Source organism: Sarcophilus harrisii, chromosome 5, assembly GCF_902635505.1.
Source record: "Sarcophilus harrisii chromosome 5, mSarHar1.11, whole genome shotgun sequence".
In the NCBI taxonomy this organism is placed as follows: Eukaryota; Metazoa; Chordata; class Mammalia; order Dasyuromorphia; family Dasyuridae; genus Sarcophilus; species Sarcophilus harrisii.
The window spans coordinates 118,220,855-118,241,055 of record NC_045430.1 but is presented as its reverse complement, the minus strand read 5'-3'; the positions used below and the strand labels follow the sequence as shown (position 1 = coordinate 118,241,055).

Sequence of the window (20,201 nt, the reverse complement as noted above, 5' to 3'; positions counted from 1 at the left end):
GAGGAGAGTAAGTCCATTCAGCAGTCTATGCTAGGGCAGAAATTAAAGACAGAATGTTATGTATGGTAAACATACATTAAGTGAAGGAGAATAATGTTTAATAAGCCAGAAAAGTGTGCTGGAGCCAGATTGTGAAGGATTTTGGATGCCAAACCAGGAAATAGTTTTAAAAAATCCTAAATACAATAGTTATTGATTCTATTAGCAGTGGAGAAATATAATCAGATTGTTGCTTTGGGAAGAGCAATTTGCCACTTCTGTAGAGAATGGTGACCTTGAGAAAACAAAGTTGAGGAAAGCAGCTAGACTGAACTAAGTATAACTGAAGAAGTCACTCTGGGGACAGTGTAATTCTAAGAAATTAAGGGATTGATATAAAAAGTATATGAAGGAAAAGAAAATACCAAAGATGTGTGAAAAAAATCTTAGTCCATATTAATAAATTTTAAAGGCAACACAGAACATACCAACCTCTATTGGGATACTTTATTATTTAAACAATCCCTTCAAGTTAGTCACCTATGAATAAATCAAGTACATTCTTGATGAAATGTTCAAAAATGGTCAATATCTTTACAATTTTGTAGTTGAGTGAAATAAATGAAGGCAGTATGATATAGAAGATAGAATAGAATGCAGGACTTGCAGGTGAGTGGTTTGAATCTTGACTCTGACTTTTACTTCTTGAGTGATTCTGGGTAAATTACTTAACTTACTTTTACCACTTTTGCCTCATTTAATCTCATTGTTAAAATAAAGAATTTGTAATCAATGGCTTTTAAGTCTTCTTCTTTTGCAAAGACCAGAATCTTATGATGCTGTGTAGAGAATAGAAGATCCCACTGTGCTTAGTATTTAGTAACTGTTAAAAAAAAATTTCATTCATTAGAGCAAAATACCTCCTTAAAAGGCTTTTACAATAATTCTTTCATCTAGATTAAAATCCTTTAAGATTCCCTAAAACATATAATAATACATAATCCTATTTAGCAGCCCCTGAATATAAAATCAATTCATAAAAAAAGGGAAATGAATTTTCATCAAACCATTTTCACTGTGACATGAGTTTGTGTGGAATTCATATTGAAGATGGATTTTCTCTAGATTATTAGATTCTGAAAGTGCTTCTTTTTGTATATAATATTGTGTTGTTTGTATCAAGCCTTGAACCATTGCATAGCTACTGGGAAGCAATTAATCATATATACAAGAAAAATCAAGTAGATGAAGAATTTCTGTTGCCTAGATTATGACATATTTTAATGGACAAAACATAGAATGTGTTCATTACATGTACATCTGGAACAGACAATGAACATAGACAACAATTTTGGCCTAAAGTTAGGCAGGTAGGAGGTAAGCAGGCTGAATTAAATTAAGGAAAAACAAGGACTCCACAATTCCTCTGGGGAAGAACAAAGTTTCATCTTTTCAATTGCTGATATTTTTGTTGGAATTGCTATGTGGAAATAGGTCAAGGAATATAGTTTAGAAAAAATTGTAGCTGATAATCACACCTCAGGCAATAGAGAGACATATAGTGGAAGTTCATAGACTATACCATATAACTAATGAGGAGTGTCAAAGAAGAACAATTTTAAAAGGTGTCATCAAGGAACTATATAGTAGAATAAAAAGATGGGTTGATTATATGGCAAATGCTTCTCATGTATTGGGTGTCTTCTCTATGGTAAATTCAAGTCATGTATCACAGGAGATGGAGAGGTACGGATGTGGCAGTGTAATCTGCATCATTGCAAAAAACTTACAAATTACAGAGATCACAGATCCATGTAGATATAGTTAAGAAAGGAGGATGAATTAATGAGGAGAAAGATTGGGTACACTGAGCCAAATTAGAAAACAATTACAATATACCTACAAAAGGTGATAGAGACATGTTAGGTGGTCATCTTATTAATGGAGAAAATGGAAAAAGATACAATCAATATTGTGGTAGAATCAACAGGATTTGGAAATTAAAAGAAAGTGATCCTAACCATTACCCCACTTTTTTCATTAATTTTCACTGTCTCCCTATCTGCCTACAAACATGCCCATGTCTTCTTTATCTTAAGAACAAAACAAAACAAAATTTACTTTCTCCAAAAATACCCAATAGTTATCATATCTCTCTTCTCTCCTTTTGAGCCAAACTTCTTGAGAAAGCCTATAGAATTAGTACTTCTGTTTCCTCTTCTCTCACTTAATTTGAAATTCTCCAAAATATGGTTTCCAATCTCATCATTCAACCGAAAATTCTCCCTCCACATTTGCTAATGATTTCAAATGGCATCTTTTATCTTTGCTATTTATTTGATGAATCTGTAGTACTTCTTATTAAACCTCCAGGATAGAATATAAAATCCTCTGTTTTCCTGTTAAAGTCCTTCACATCTTGACCCCCCCCTTTTTTTTTTTTACCGTGTATAGCCTAAAAAAACTATATTGATTTACAATAGAATGATTGAGATATTCTTTATTATTATTATTATTATAGCTTTTTATTTACAAGATATATGCATGGGTAATTTTACAGCATTGACAATTGCAAAACCTTTTGTTCCAACTTTCCCTCTCTTTCCCCCCATCCCCTCTCCCAGATGGCAGGTTGACCAATACATGTTAAATATGTTAAAGTATAAATTAAATACAATATATATATATATATATATATATATATATACACATGTCCAAACAGTTATTTTGCTGTACAAAAAGAATTGGACTTTGAAATAGTGTACAATTAGCCAGTGAAGGAAATCAAAAATGCAGGTGGACAAAAATAGAGGGATTGGGAATTCTATGTAATGGTTCATAGTCATCTCCCAGAGTTCTTTCACTGGGTGTAGCTGGTTCAATTCTATTGCTCTATTGGAACTGATTTGGTTCATCTCATTGCTGAAGATGGCTACATCCATCAGAGTTGATCATCATATAGTATTGTTGTTGAATTATATAATGATCTTCTAGTCCTGCTCATTTCACTCAGCATCAGTTCTTGTAAATCTCTCCAGGCCTTTCTGAAATCATCCTGTTGGTCATTTCTTACAGAGTAATAATATTCCATAATATTCATATACCACAATTTTTTCAGCCATTCTCCAATTGATGGGCATCCACTCAGTTTCCAGTTTCTGGCCACTACAGAGAGGGCTGCCACAAACATTCATGCACATACAGGTTCCTTTCCCTTCTTTAAGATTTCTTTGGGATATAAGCCCAGTGGAAAAACTGCTGGATCAAAGGGTATGCACAGTTTGATAACTTTTTGAGCATAGTTCCAAATTGCTCTCCAGAATGGCTGGATGTATTCACAATTCCACCAACAATGTATCAATGTTCCTGTTTTCCCATATCCCCTCCAACATTCTGCATTATTTTTCCCTGTCATTCTAGCCAATCTGACAGGTGTGTAGTGGTATCTCAGAGTTGTCTTAATTTTTATTTCTCTGATTAATAATGACTTGGAGCATCTTTTCATATGGCTAGAAATAGTTTTAATTTCTTCATCTGAGAATTGTCTGTTCATATCCTTTGACCATTTATCAATTGATGAATGACTTGATTTCTTATAAATTAGAGTCAATTCTCTATATATTTTGGAAATGAGGCCTTTATCAGAACCTTTGACTGTAAAAATGTTTTCCCAGTTTATTGCTTCCCTTCTAATCTTGTCTGCATTAATTTTATTTGTACAAAAACTTTTCAATTTGACATAATCAAAATTTTCTATTTTGTGATCAATAATGATCTCTCGTTCTTATTTAGTCATAAATTCCTTCCTCTTCCACAGGTCTGAGAGGTAAACTATCCTGTGTTCCTCTAATTTATTTATAATCTCATTCTTTATGACTAGGTCATGAACCCATTTTGACCTTATCTTGGTGTATGGTTTTAAGTGTGAGTGAATGCCTAGTTTCTGCCATGCTAATTTCCAGTTTTCCCAGCAATTTTTGTCACAGTGAGTTCTTATCCCAAAAGCTGGGGTCTTTAGATTTGTTTGACCCTCTTCTTAACATTCCAGTTTTCTAACACTTTACTTTGTTCCATTTAGTATACAATCAACAGCCTTGACCTGCTTGTTTTTCCTAGTACATGACACTCTATCTCCTGATTTTGTATGTCATTGCTGGCTGTTTCTCATGCTTAGAATGCTTTCCCTTCCATTTTATGGATTCTAGGACTTTCTTCAGAACTCAGATCAAATCCTCCCGCAAGCCATATATGATGTGACCACCAAAAACTCCCCCAAAAAACTGTATGCTAAAAATACATTAAGATATGCATAGGTTTCATGAATATAGAGATGACAGCCCCAGTGTACTGTCTTTGTCATATTGTTTCTGTATTATTGTGGTGAGTTTTGAGTGCTATGGTTAGGAAATACTTTAATAAACTGGAGAAGGACAACCAAAGGCAACTAGACAAGGGAAGGACCTTGAATAAATATTATGTGAGGAATGATTAAGGAAAAGAATGAACTGGGGATGTTTATTCTGGACAATATTTGGGGGAGGGGAGAAGAAGAAATTGTAGCTTATTTTATATATATGAAGAACTGCCATTTGAAGAGAAATTATACTTGTTTAGAACCACAGGGTACAGAATCTGTATAACCATTTTTAGGTACATTAGAGTAGGGATTCTCTTCATATAATGATAGAGCTTGCATTCCCTTCCAACTCTCATATTCTATAAGACTGAGTCTAATATGAATCCAAGTTTATGGATTAGAGTGAAGGGAATAAATAATGGGGGACCACCAACAGAAATAGGGAAATTAATAAGAGAGTGAGGTTGATGAGAAAGATAATGAGTTCTATTTTTAACATCTTGGGTTTGAGATACCTCTGAGACATTTGGGTAATTTCTTTTTATTTTTTTAATTATAAAAAACTTTTGTAAATATTTCAAAATAGGAAAAATAAGAAAGAATTTTATTAGAAAGTATAAATATGTTATATAATTTTTAAAAAGAAATGTTATTTAATAGTAATAATAATGAAAGCTAACATTTATATAGCACTTACTATGTGTCAGGTACTGTGCTAAGTACTTTGCAATTATTATACCATTTGATCCTAACAACAAGCCTGGGAGGTAGATGCTATTATTAGCCCCAGTTGTAAAATCAAGAAACTGAAGCAAACAGAGATTCAGTAACTTGCCCAGAGTCAAGCAACTAGTAAAAGTCTAACAAGAGAATGGCAAAATTGCTCTATTTATGATCTCTACCTTTTCTCTTTTAATATTTTATTGATACTATTTCATGTGACCTATGACCCTCTAATGTTCTTTCTTGACTCTCTCCAAGTATTAGCTGTCCTTTGTAATAAATATGTATAAGTAAGCAAAAGAAATCATTGTATTAATTATATTTGAGAATTTATGTTTCATTCGGGGGATCTAGTAAACGCCTGTCTTCCTCTACTGGGACTTCCAATTCTTGACCTTTCAATGATCTCCCAGACCATTTCACATGCACTAGTCATCCTTCCTCTTCTTCCCATTTTGACTCTCTGGTGAACCAATTTAATTCTACTCTGTCCTCTCTTGAATTCCTTGCCCCCTTTATCATATCATTCCCTTATCAGATTATGCCTCAGCCTTGGATCACTCTTACAAGTGTTACCTTCTCACATATATTCATCCTGATTAATAAAGGTGGAGAAAATTATGCAACTGTTTTACTGAGTCCACTACAAAATTATGTTACCTAACCTTATATGAGCCTCACTACTGCTAGCCAATCCTACTATATCTCCCTATTCAGCTCACTATCCCTTTCTCTTCAGCAACTCTTTCAAACTTTTTCAGCCCTCTTCAAACCTTCCATGGATGCACCTCTCTTCTTTCTCTCAACTAGAACCTTCCTTCCATAATCTACAGATAGCCTTTGGCTATGAATAACATCTTTTCCACCCTTTCTCCATCTCCCATTACACAGGTGCTACTTTTTATTTCTTTACCTTATTCAAATCGCCTTAAAAAAAATTCCTTTACTTTGTTTCACATGATGAGATGACGTTACTCTTTAATAAGGCTAATCTCATTACCTGCCTTAGGTGATCCCATTCCATCTCTTCCATCAGATTGCCCCCTCAGTCATCTCCACTCTTGCATTTATTTTCAATCTCTCTCTTTCTCGCTCTCTCTCTCTCTCTCTCTCTCTCTCAACTTGACTTGATCCTTCTATCTCTACTAACTATTGTCCTGAATCTCTTCTGTATTTTTAGCTAAATTCCTCAAAATATATATCTATAATAGATATCTCCTGTTTTTCTCTTTTTATTCTCCTCTTAATGCTTTCCAGTCTGATATCTGACCTAATCCTGCTCTCTCCAAAGTTACTAATGATCTCTTAGTTGCCAAATGCAATGGCTTTTTCTCATTCTTCATCCTTCCTCACTGCTCTGAAGCCTTTTACACTGATGATCACCATTTTGATGCTCTATTTTCCTCTTTTGGTTATCCTACTACTTGTCTAAACTCTTCTTCTCTTCTCCATATCACATCTCTAAACCCAAGTGTCTTTCAGGGTTCCATGCTAGGCCCTTTTCTCTTTTCCCTTTATGCTACTTCACTTAGTGATTTCATCAGCTTTCATAGATTTAATTACAATCACTATACTGATAATTCTCAGTTACCTTTCTTGCCCCAGTCTCTCGACTGATCTCTCATCACACATTTCAATTCCTTTTCAGTCCAGTAGACACCTTCAACTCATTATATCTAAAAGAGAACTCATCATCGTTCCTCCTAAACCCCAACCCCCACTCACCCACCCACCCTCGCCACTACCTTCCCTAAATATTGTGAAGGGCAACTCCATCCTCCCATTCACTAGGACTTGCAACCTAGGAACCATCCTGGATCCCTCACTCTCTTACCCTCCATATTCAAGCTGTTGCTGAGGCCTTCCAATTTCACCTTTGCAACATCTCTCAAATACCACCCCCTTATCTCTTCTGATACTGCCTCAGCTCTAGTGAAGGCCCTCATCACCTCATTCTTTGATTATTTTATTAGTCTAGTGGGTCTCAGTGTGACTTCTTTGGAGCAAATGTCTAATAATAATTTTACTAGGTCAAAGAGCATGTACAGTTCAGCATCTTTATAATTTCAAATTCAAATTTAATAGTTTCAAATTAATTTACAGAAGGGTTCTACCAATTTACAACTTTATTAGTAGTACATTTGTATATCTATCAGAACACAATTCCTCCAACAATTATTTTCTTCTTTTTTCATTTTTGCCAATTTAATGGGCAAGACATATAATATTAAGAGTTTTTTTTAATTTGTCTTATTATTAGTGATATAGAGAAATATATTTACTGATGATTTTTATTTATTAATTTGAAAATTACTGATTCTTATCTTTTGAATGATATTTATTAGGGGATAGTATAGATGGATAAATAGATAGATATATAGTTAAAGAGATATAATTTACATATGGACACACACATATATATGTAATATGTATTCTTTATCTTACATAATAAAACAATCAGGTAAAGATGCTATGAAAATATCTTCATATATTTATTTTCTTTCTGAGTCTACCTCTGTGAAGACCGTGTATTTTTAAATCAGCAGGAGTCAGGAATTCAGGTTAAGGGAAAATTGTCAGTCTTTATTCTCAGTGAAGAAGGATCGGAGGTGGAAGAGAATCGGCGATAGCAATGTGTGTAGCTGAGTCAAGAAGCTAGCTAGACCAGCAGCCACACGACCAGCAGCTAGGAGAATGGAACCAAGGTCAATCTCTCCCAGCTTCCCTTCCTGTCTCTCTCTGCCTCCACCCACCAAAATCGTCATTTCCTCTACAACACATCAGGACTTGCACAGAGAGTGGGCAGGGACCATTCTTTATCCAAGCATGTATATTAATAGAGTATAGTCCAATTACTATTTAGCCTCACGTACTTGGGACCTCAGTGCATCAACTCAAACCTCAGCCCATTACATCTCCCGCTTTCTTTTATTGTTCATGTCATATATCCATTAAGATATTGTTGGTGGTGTCAGATGTTGCTTAGACTAGTTTCCTGTTTTCATAAATCTGTAAATTAATTTAGTGCTGCCTTTTAAAATTATTATCATATTAGCACAATCCAATCATGAACAATTAATGTCCCTCTAATTATGTAATACTTGCTTTATTTCTGTTTAAAAAAAAAAGCATTTTATTTGTTGTCATTCAGTCATATCCAGCTCTTCATGATCCATACTATACATAGAGGGTTTTTTTTGGCAGAGTGATTTTTCATTTCCTTCTCCAGTAGACCAAGAGGTTAAGTGACTTGCCCAGGATGATACAGCTAGTACATGTCTGAGGCTGGATTTGAAATCAGGCCTTCCTGACTTCAGGCCCAGCACTCTATCTACTGAATTATCTAGCTGTATTGAATTCATATAATTCCTGAGAATAGCTTAGAAGATAGACTTTAAGATATTCTAGTCATTCAAAGGTTACAATATTTCCGCAACATTATATAATGAACTAGTGAAGAGAACCTTAAAACAATAACATGTTGCATGAAAAAACCTTTCAGAGGTAGATTTTGTAATGACATTATTTGGATAATCCATTCCTATAGCTGATTATCTGCAACATATTGCACTTTGCCCAGTATATTTTGTGTCCTATTTTTCCTCCGCTTATTTATAACTGACATAGTACCGTGTGAATAAAACAATGTGAATTTTTGCCAACAAAGGGGAAAAAAACAGTTGTGTCAGTAGGCAATCACACATGCATGAATCAAGATATTTATTGTTTAAAAAAGATAGAGGAAAAAATCACATTTATATGAATTTTTATTAAAGAAATTTTTTTTCCAAGCAACAGCTGTATTAAGTTTTGTTTTCAAGAAATTAAAGAAATCTCAATCATAAAGTAAAGCCTCAAGCTTCAGAGATTATGATCAATACCCTTGTTATCCTTCAGGGAATGTTTTGCAGCTAAGTGCTCTCAAAAACAGGTGCTATTTATGACTGGTGTAATACCCCAAAAGATTTTAGTTTCCCTTAGCAAAGAAAACATCTGTCTGTTCCCCAACAATTATTCTCTTGGTAAACAGTCACCCTGTCTTGTCACCCTAAATAATTATCTTATCATCATAGAACATAGAGATTATACTGAATTACAGTAAACAAATGTCACTATTTTAATATAGCTATTTTATTTTTTTCATTATTCTGTTGGTTGAAATTAGACAAATTGAATTCTATTTATTAAAGAAGTATACTGGATAAGAAAATGCCAAATATACATGAATCATTCATTTTTAAAGAACAGCATATTTAGTGAGAAAATGTGGAAATCAATTGTTTATGGCATTTAAAATAGACTTCATTGCTTTAAAATTGAAAAGGAAGACTTAATTCTATATCATTTTTAAATGGTTATATCCTAGCAACAATGCTAACAAACACATCATGTAAAAGTTAAAATGCAGTAGTGAAATGAGCCATATAAAAGAAGAGTCAGTGACCATATAATATTTCAGTTTCTATTATATCTGGTAGCAATCTAGTTAAAAAGAAATGACAGTTGCCCTGAAGGAAATAAAGTGGAGATATTATTGTAGTAGTAGTTTGGAAGGAAAATTGCGCTGTGTTTTGACTGGATTATTTCTAAATCCTTGCAAACTATTCTCACGTCTCTGCAGTGTTACTTCTTCTCCCACCCTTTACACAAATTGAGTTTATATCGTCTGAACTCATAGGGCCCAAGGGCCCTTTTGTGGCAGGGAGGAGGAAAAGAGGAATTAGAAAAAGAAAATATGACAGACAGTTTTGAGGGAAAAAAGAGTAATTTTCCTTGTGGGTCTGTTCCTAAATGGGAGTCCTTCCGTGCAATATTTTGCTTCTGTTGAGCAGTCAGTCAGAATCAAGTGTAGGATTTTGCTGGATTGTGGGCTTTGGCACTGACAAGTTTTATTTTGGAGGGGAGAGAGCACAGGGAGGTAGAATCTGGGGAAGTTGGTATTTTAGCTATATCAGCCCTGAAGGCAGAGTTAGCACTTGCAATGGGACAAAAGTATTCGCAGTCATCAGAGAACTTTGCAGTCAGCTTCAATAACATCATTCCTTTTTTCTGCTTTTTTTCTCCTTTTTTTTTTTTTTTTTTTTTTTTTTTTTTTTTTTTTTGGCAGCCAAGCTCTTAGTAGAACCATCTGTCTTTCTATTAGTATTTTTGAGTCCTGTTTTGAAGCCACTTTGCTTGGCAAAGTCACTTTCATCCTTGGAAACGATTTTTAAAAAAGTTCTGTGGCTCTTTGCCGAAGAAGAGTACTATGTAAAAATCCACATGGCTGTTCATTTTTGTTCTGAAAGAATATGGCTACTTTGTCTTTGTCTTGAATCAAATAAAGCAAGAGGTGGGACAAGCCAGTGTCTGGTGGGGAGTGAGAGGTGTGGATCAAATTTTAAGCAGCAAATTTCGAAACAATGCTCATTTTTATCTGCTTCTATTGCTATATAAATGCTTTCTCAGTGAGATTTCTTCAACTATACCAGTACATTAATTAGAAAGGAAATTACTTTTTTACTTAATTTTCATACCATTTTTCCCCAAGAATGCATCAACCAATTGACAAATATGCCTTACCTTTTCCATTAAGTATGAAATAACAGATCATTAGTGGTCATTGAAGATCCCATGACACTTTTTTTTTCCTAATACGAGGAGTTAGCATCCTGATCCTGGCTTAACTCCAATTTGGGTAATTATATATTGCCTACCTAAACTCCCTTTGTGATCTCATTTGGATATTATATTCTTCATTTTCTAGTCGAAACTGCTGTGTAATGTTGCTATGTGCTTTTAAACAGCTGTCACATTCCCTACTGAAGGTGGCTGAATTTCAGCTGTGGGTGAGCTGATCCCCATGGATGGTGTGTGTATAAACACTATAGCACTCAAAAGACTAAATGCTTCAGAAAAGTTTGCAAAAGTTTTATTTTAACCACTTTTAATTGTTTCAAGCTGAATTAAAATTACCTCCTGTTAGCTGAAGATTTGTAAATTTAGTCTCAGTGCAATTTTGTAATTAGAAGACAAGGTGATAATCTTTACCTTTCCCTCCTCATACCCGCTTTCTGAGAAGAAACTTAAAACATTTTATAATAGAAAAACAGAAAAATGTGAATGCTATTTACTCATAAAGATTTTAATTTTTTCCATATACTTTTATATTGGTGTATTCTGTATTAAACAGTACATTTTCAAAGTGCAAAGATCATATACTGTGTATATCTTGAACAATTATAAATATTATGTGTTAATACTAAAAATAACTATATTATGAACTTTTTTAAATGAAAGAAAGGCCCTAATTCATCTTGAATTTTTCTAACTTATATGAAAAATGTTTTCCCCTTTAACTCTAAACCTTTACATTAAGAAAATTAATTATAACTTTTCTTTGACTGAAAACATTTTAAATGTATATTTTTCTTAATTAGAAATTTTGAAGGAGATGTCACTTTATAGTCTTGCCTATTTGAAAATTGAATGTTTGTTAAGATTTGGGAAAGGGGGGAACTCTGCAGACTTAATGAATATAATGCAAATTACTCTGATGAATCACCAGTGATTGTGTGCATATTGAATTTTTCTAGATATATAAGAAAATCCTTTGCTCTATTTCCATGTGTTTTAAAATAGCTTCTATGTTCCTTACTAAAGGCAGATAATTTTCAGCACTGATTGACTGAAAATAAGCTAGTTTGAAAAATTATATGTGTATTTTTGATTCCATTAAGACATGAAATTTTATATAGCATTCAAAGAAGTCCAATATCCGAAGAGATATTAATACTACCTCCCCAGTCTGTAATATTTTAAAATGACACATTTTAAGAAAGATGTTGACTAAACTACATCCAGAGACAGACAATAAGGATGGTGAGGTGTTTGGAAGTCTGCAACATGTCATATGAAAAAGAGTTGGGTTGTTTAGCTTGGAAAAGAGAAAACTAAGTGTTGACATGACAACTGTCCCTACATGACAACCGTCCCCACTTCATGTAGGGCTGTGATTTGGAAGAAAAATTATACTTACCCTGTGTTCCTTCAGAGAGTATAACTAGGACCAAATAATTGGTTTATTCATTAAAGAACTATTTATTAAATGTTAGTCACATGCAGAACACTGTACTAAGCATTGAAAGAGATACCAAGAAAATTAGACAAAACCTTTAAGTAATTAGAGCATTATATCTATCAGTAGACAGACTGCCTTGCAAAGGAGTGAACCCACTAGATATGTACAAGTTGAAGTTTGATGACCATATAATCTGGCATGATGTAGAAGGGTTTCCTCAACTTGGTGGGAGATTGAACTAAGTGACTTCTAAAGTGACTTATTATTCTATAATTAAGGTGATTACACAGTTTGTACCTCAAATGAGAAGATCCATTGTAATAAATGAACCAAATACTTTATTTTTCCTTAAAGGAAAAAAAAAAAAAAGAATTCTCTCTTTGATTCGTTTTCTCATGTTCAGCAGGTTCAAGGTCAGCTGCCTCCATTAATGATTCCAGTATTCCCTCCAGACCAGCGAACACTGGCAGCAGCTGCCCAGCAAGGATTCCTCCTTCCTCCAGGCTTCAGCTACAAGGCAGGATGTAGTAAGTACTGTTGATTTTCCATTTGGGAGTGGGTGGAGGGTGGGTTCACACCATTTGCTATTAATGCCCCACCAAGAAGTGAGCTCACAGATATATCACATTTATTTTAGAAAGGATACACTACTAGGGTGTGGAAAGGAATTTAAGTTAACATTAAATAGATCATAAATCATATATGTTTATTGAAGAGAAGATTTATACTGTGTTATTTAGTTTTATGCCTCTTTGTGATTTTTCAACTAGAACTCATTATCAGTATGTTTTCAAATTATTGATGGTTTTTTAAAAATTATATGTATTCAAAATAGTAATATGGGTCCACATAATGCTCTACATAATTTATGCACATACTTTATAATATTCTATATTTTAAAATCAATTTGGAAGAAATATAATTTTAAATTTTGAAATATTAACATCAAAGTTACACATTAGATTAACATGCTTTGATGAATCAAAATGCACAATTCAAAATCTAAATGTGACCAAACTGTTTAACTTGAATTTAATTACACTCAACTATGATTAGTCAGAAGAGTATAAAAATGATACATTTATAATAATGTGAACTTATTATAAATTGCAGAATCTTTGTGAAAACAGATATGATTTATACCACTCTAAATTTTAGAATAAAAAATTATTCAAGAAATTCTAATAAAATTGAACTCATGTATAGTAATAAGTATTACCATACCTTATACCTTAAGGTATGTATACCAATAACATACCTTATTGTTCTATTTCTTAAATAAAGGTTGTTTATGTCTTCTAGAATGGAATGGAATTGTCTTTGGCAAGGAAAATGAATGCATGAAAGACATTTATTAAATGCTTATTATATACCAATTGCTATGCAAAGAGCTAAAGATACAAAATGAAAAGCAAGACAATGCCTGCTTTCAAGATGCTCACATTTTATTTAGGGGAGATAGCACATATAAGAAAGTTAGTTTCAAGTCAAAAGAAAAGCCCTAGTAGTTCATATTGCGTAGCAACAGGATGAAAGACAAAACCTAAGCATACTTGGAATGAAATGGCAAGTCAAATGTCAATACTTTGGGGTCTGCTGAACATAACATGGTCCTTTTCTATTAGCCTTCATTGTGTATATAGAATTGTATATGTAGAATTCAATACCAATTTCAACTTTGACATTACCGCAGATTCCTATATAACTCATTGTTTCTTTATTTCCATATTTCCTACTTATTTCTACATGTTCTTCAAAAGTTTTCCAGCATTTTTACAAGTGTGTTATTTTTCTATTTTTTCATAATGTTACTGTGTTACTGTTCCTGTGTTCCTATCACTTCAAAGAAATATGGTGTAGGTGTCAGAAAAAAAAAATTAACAAATCATTTTGGAGGTAGTGAATTTTAGTACTGCTAGTGTTATATGAGTTAGATGTATGCCTATGAGCATATGTTTTCTCATAATTTTTTCCAATGTTCCCAATCTAGTTTGGATTATGCTTATTCTTAAATTTATCTAGCATTATGATATGCACACTGAACCACAAATTGGTTGATAAATCCCCGAATTTTTCTGTGATAATAAAGTATTGTAAAAATAGAGGAAGTGGATAGAGGGCTAAACCTGAAACCTCAAAGACTTAAGGATAAGTTTTTTCTCTGCATTACTTATTTAACCTCAGGCAAGTCATATAATCTCTTCATTCCCCAGGGAAACTTTCTAAAATTATAAATTACCAAGGAATTGCTGATTTGGACTTGTGGAGGGGAGTTGCCCACCAAGATGAAATCACAGATCTAAACTTCACTCTTCTCCTCTATCCCTTTCCTCTTTCCCAAATACAAGTGCTATTCTGTTGTTTTATTTAAAATATTTTAAATGTTTTTTTTTTCCTAATGAGGTACTATTTATTTTTAATAATGATTTTGGTTATTCATTGTGTACTGATAATTACGAAGTCATTGTTTAAACCATCAATCATTTCAATCAGCAGAAGCAATATCTGTGGGCAGATTCATTTAGTTCTTCCAGTTGCTTTCTTTCTTAAGGAATGCTAACCATATATGAATGTTACCTTAACAAGGGGTCTGAAAAAGGTCAAGAACACTTTTACTTCATTCTCATCAAACAGTTTAATTTGTTCTGTGTCAATGCAATGTGGCTTCCCCCCCCCCCTGTCTAAAAGTTGTTGATATGTTAAGCATATGATGTTCATATGGTACCTCAGTATTTAAAATTTCAAGTAATATACCGTCTTTTTTGTAACCTTGGAAATCAAACAGAATAAAGTCTCTGCTGCTCCTGGCAAGCTAGGTACTAGTAGCATGCCAAAGTCTAGAACTGAGCAGAAGCCAGTAGAAAAAGGAAGCTCTGCCCTTGTTGATTCCCTGGCACAATTGACTTGGTTTGAATGAGAAGCTGAGCTAGTGAAAAGTAGTCAAGAATTCTCTTTAATCACATTTTACATAAGGAAAGGGGTAAGGAAGAATAAAAAGATGAATGGTAATATATAGTATTTTATACAAAGACATTATGCAAGATATGTAGAATTTCCTATTGATAATTGCTTTAATTAATGATAATACTGACTGGTTTTCAGTATAAGTGATACCAACGAAATTTTTAATGTCATCGTCAAGCTCTTGACAAGCATGTATCTACAGTTTAATCATGCTTTTAATCAAAATCTAAGTGGGAAAAAATATGGAGGATAAAAGCATTGGTGTAAAAGTAAAAAGATAGGTTCAAGTCACATTTCTGCTATTATGACTGAAGAGATATAATTTACTATCTCTGAGATTTAGTTTCTTCTCCTATAAAATGGGAACAATTCGACTTCTTATTCCTCCCTATTTTATAGGATGTTATATTTTTATTAATAGAAATGTTATAATATAATGTTATTATTATAATGATGAATTTTCAATTTCTCTTGTTTCTTTCATATTCTTTTATAATATGTTGTGTTCATCTTTTTGGAACTATAAAGAAATCTTGGAATCACATCAAGGGTAAAAACAGGTTAAGAAGCAAAGCAAACCAAAGGAATGCTAGTATTTCAAATATATAGCTGCTTATATTTATTATGTGTACCCCACCTGCTTCCAAAAAAAGATTTGAAATATCCTTTAAAGTTAAGACACATACAACTTGGACAATTAACAAAAAATTGAAAGACAAAAATAAGTAAAAAGAAGCAGGAAAATAGATGTATTGAGTTATTAGAATACATTCATTTCTATGTTTAGGAACTGAATTAAGTTCAGATGCACCTAGGGAAATACAGAATTGTGCTGTTGTTGTGTGATAAGAAGAAAAGAGTAAAGATACTTCCATAGAAATGAACTCTAGAGATGAAAAAATTTATTACATAGGTTCTTACTTGAGAGATACAGTATAACATAATAGCTAATATCTTCATCTATGATTTTTCAAAGGTATAAAAATTGCATTCTGAAGGATATTTCTTATACCAACCTCCATAAAAGCTACAGGCATAATATTTAATCTTAAGTCAGTGAAGGTATTTCTTATCATTCAGTTACACTGTAGATCTTTCTGAGAATATAACATAGGACTTCAGTTTAGAGAATCTGGAAAAGTGGTTAAGCCCAGTGGCTGTAGGCATAAAGCTATCTTTCTTAAATAGCTAATTTTTTTTTTTTTGGAAATTTTTCAGTAGTATTTTATTTCTCCAAATGCATGCAAAGATAGTTTCAACATTCATTTTTATAAGACCATTTGTTCCAAATTTTTCTCCCTCCCCACCTCTCTCCCCAACAGTAAGTAGTCTCATATAGGTTAAATATGTGCAATTCTTTTAAACATATTTCCAACATATTTAATGTCTTAAGGAAGCTTTTAGTATGTGTTGTGTAACAATGACTACCCTGCCCCCCCCCAACAGCCATGTTGTTCATATATAGTTAGTTTTCTAAGTCAATACATGGCCTACAGGGATTCTTATGTATAGTTTCATAGCCCCTGTTTCTAATTTAACAGAACTACCTTAAAGGAATGTAGGAGTATTCAGTCTCTTTGCCACTGATTGCAGCTCCCAATGGTTTATTTTTTCAGTTTTAGGGTTCTCCTATACCCTAATTTGATTTTACTGCATAATAGATTAATATTTACATAATTGGTACAGGAAGGACAACCATATCAACAAATCCTATAACACCTGGGAGAGGATTAATAGTCCCCCCCCAAAACTACCTCAGTGTTCGTAATGGCACAATGGGAAAGGAATAAGCATTTATAAAACACTATATGACAAACATTGTGCTAAACATTTTACAATTATTATTTCATTTAATAGTAAGTGGGATTAAATTCACAGTTTAGAAGAGCACTATCAAGTTCCAAATCAACTTAAGCCTGTTGTGTTCAAAAGTCAGATACTTTGATTTCTCAGATCTCCTTTATTGGGCTGGTTGAAATATCTGACCTCCTTTCAAGGCTGCCATGACTCATCTTGAAATGGTCTCTTTGAGCTCTTTGTATGATTCTGAATAGAACTACATCTTGATAAACTCCACAAAATTAATGTTTCAAAATATGCTCCTGAAGTTCTCAATAAATTCACCTGTTTAATGGAGTTATTTAGCATTGTCCATTTAAGTACTTTTTAAAAAAAAAATCTGCCAAATGCATTTTCAAATTTAATGTGATTTAGTTAAAGCTAATTTATTTTTCTAACAACATAGGCCAGTAGGTATGTTTCATCATATTTCAGAGCTCTTAAGATCATTCTTAGTTAAGAGATAATAAACTAGGCTCTTGGCATTAAGGAGAATGATTACCTTTCTATTTTCTATTGCTATATCAATATTTATGTAAACTTTATAGAAATTATTGTAGCCTTACAGTGGTGATGGAAACTTTACAGCTGAAAGAAATTCAAGTGAAGAGAGATAATGGAAGCTCATCATTTTAAAAAAAACCTTTATGTGCTTTCAGTTTTGTCAAGTATGAAGGAATGACAAGTTTTTCTTTTTGTTTAATTTTGCCTAATATTTGTCACTATGTGTATCACATAGTAAATAATAAAATTAGTTGCTGATTTAATATAACTTGTCCTTTATTCTATACCATGGTATGTAGGCCAAAGTTAATGGTATGGTCAGTATTATCAATGTTATCAAAAATTATTGAAAGAGCAATAAATGCTATAAAAATATTGCATTAACATTATATTTTAGACTCAAATTAATATTGCTATCTCTTCATTTAATATCACATAAAAGGAAATCTTATGGGGACATAAGTACTTTATATGCATCCTTTTATGTAATATCAACACGGAAAATGGGCTAGTAACAGAAAATGAACTTTTTTTTCCTTCCTTACTATATTAGCAATGTAGTATAATTTCTTGTCTACATCTTTATAATAAAAAGAAAAAGGAAGTGTCAAACAGGTGTTTACTCTAGTCATTATGTACTCCACCCAGACTCAGAAGGCACTCATAGGATAATACCAAGTTCTGTAGTTATCTGCTAGTTACCTCTTTATCAAATTGCCACCTTTTAATGGATGATAGCACTCTTCTACTTATTCTAAGAATGGATTCATGAACTAGACTCCAAAGGCACCAAAACATGCACTAGTTAATAAACAAAAACAAATCAATAATTCCTTTCTTTTCTGTTCCCTGTTATATGTTCAAGGAACTAAATCATATAAACACAGCATGATAGCACTGATTCTCAAATATACATGTATATTCCTTTTTTAAAAAACATAACCATAGGAGAAAAGAAAAGAACATTCAAATATATTTTAAATAACCACCTCATATTCTTGATGCCTATATTCCTTCTAGACCCAGCAATAATACCCATTTTGGTCAACAAATAATCCAACCTAAGAATTTCACACAGCATGTTTTGGTACTTAGATTCACACTTCTCCCTTGTCACCTTCTATTGGAAGGAAGAAGGCTATTATTCCTCAAGACTTTTTCCATTCCTGTCTATATCTCTAAAAAGGTCAATATCCTTTGTGGTGATGAATTCATGATCTAGGGCAGGGGACCTCAAACTTTTTAAATAGGGGGCCAGTTCACTGTCCCTCAGACTATTGGCGGGCCGGACTATAGTAAAAACAAAAACTTTGTTTTGTGGGCCTTTAAATAAAGAAACTTCATAGCCCTGGGTGAGGGGGATAATCGTCCTCAGCTGCCACATCTGGCCCGTGCGCCATAGTTTGAGGACCCCTGACCTAGTGTATCCTGATTGGTCACAATTTCTTGTTGTAGTTTAAACATTTCAGTCGTGTCAGCCCATTTTGGGGGGCTTTCTTGACTTTTCTTGCCATTTTCTTTCTCAGCTTGTTTCATGAATGACAAACTGAGACAAGTAGGGATAAGTTACTTTATGGCGGCCACACAGCTAGTAAGTATCTGAGGCTTATTTGGAATTCATAAAGATAAGTCTTTTTGGTTCCAAGTCCAATGTTCCATCCACTGTGCTACCTAGTCTCTTACCTGATTGTTGTCTCTAACTCCAAGAAAAACACTATACTTTGGTCCACAAGTAAACTATTCCCATTTTACTTGATAATGGCTTCCCTAGAATGGTGACAGCTCTTACTTCTCTTGCTGCATACATTCATGAATTGTCTCACAATCCTATGATGCCCTAGTACAGCATAGCTTCATTGTCACAGTATTATAGCTTTAGAGTAAGGATCAGACTCTCTACCACAGTGGTCATTTTATAATATTTTAATAGAAATATGAGAAGCCCTACAAAAAGAGTTTGCATTTAATTGACATAATAACATTAATATTTTATTTTCAGAACTTTATTTTAATTTCAAATCATAATCATATCTCTCAGAATAAAATCACACAGTGCTTTTAATCTAAATGTATTTTTAGACTAGCTAAGCAATAAGATTGAAATCAGAGGTATGCTGGTAAAAGTTCAATTATCAGGTCTCTGGTGGTGGGGAGGGTAAATATACACCACACACTTTTAAGTTTAAAATGCATTGTTAACATTTTCTCCATCACTTTTTCTTAGGACTAGACAATCAAAAATAAAACAATAAATCAAGCTCTGTCTTGTTTGCCAACTTGAAAGGTGTAAATTCTCATGCTGAAAATTTAACAGCTTTCTCAAGCTGAACTGAGTCAGCATAAGGTCAGCAATGGTTGAAATAATCTGATAACAGAGATATTGTAGAAGTTAGCTTTAAATATAAAATAAGAAGAGAAATTTAAAATTAATTTGCCATCAAAATAAGATTTTATCTATAGCCATGTCAAAACATCTTGTTAAATTAGTCAATTCAGAAAATTAAATTAAGAAGACAAATCATTCAGACTGATGGTGGTTATTTGGCAGTTCAATTCAATCAAAATAAGATAGCTTTAATATAAATATAACCTGTATAAGAGAGATCCCTGTCATGTAATAAAAAGAAAAATGGATGTGAAGTCAAAAGATCTGGGTGCAAATGCAATCTCTGTCACTAACAGGCTGCATAATTATGGGAAATCAATTAACCTCTTTGTGCTTCAAGCTACTCAGATGAAAAATAGGATTAATGACTACTACATTGTGAGGGCTGT

At 33.1% G+C, this 20,201-nt stretch overlaps 1 protein-coding gene across 4 annotated transcripts in view; it reads left to right on the top strand.

Annotated features, from left to right (window-relative positions):
* The window catches only part of SOX5 (SRY-box transcription factor 5), a 446,382-nt gene that overhangs the window by 289,024 nt on the left and 137,157 nt on the right, over window positions 1-20,201 (top strand). For 2 of the 4 annotated variants that reach the window (XM_031938465.1, XM_031938462.1), the window contains exon 7: window positions 12,526-12,646. In XM_031938465.1, the coding sequence (XP_031794325.1) occupies window positions 12,526-12,646 (121 nt within the window). Of the gene's footprint in view, window positions 1-12,522; window positions 12,647-20,201 lie in introns of all 4 variants that reach the window. The other 2 variants (XM_031938463.1, XM_031938461.1) reach the window with 1 other exon arrangement.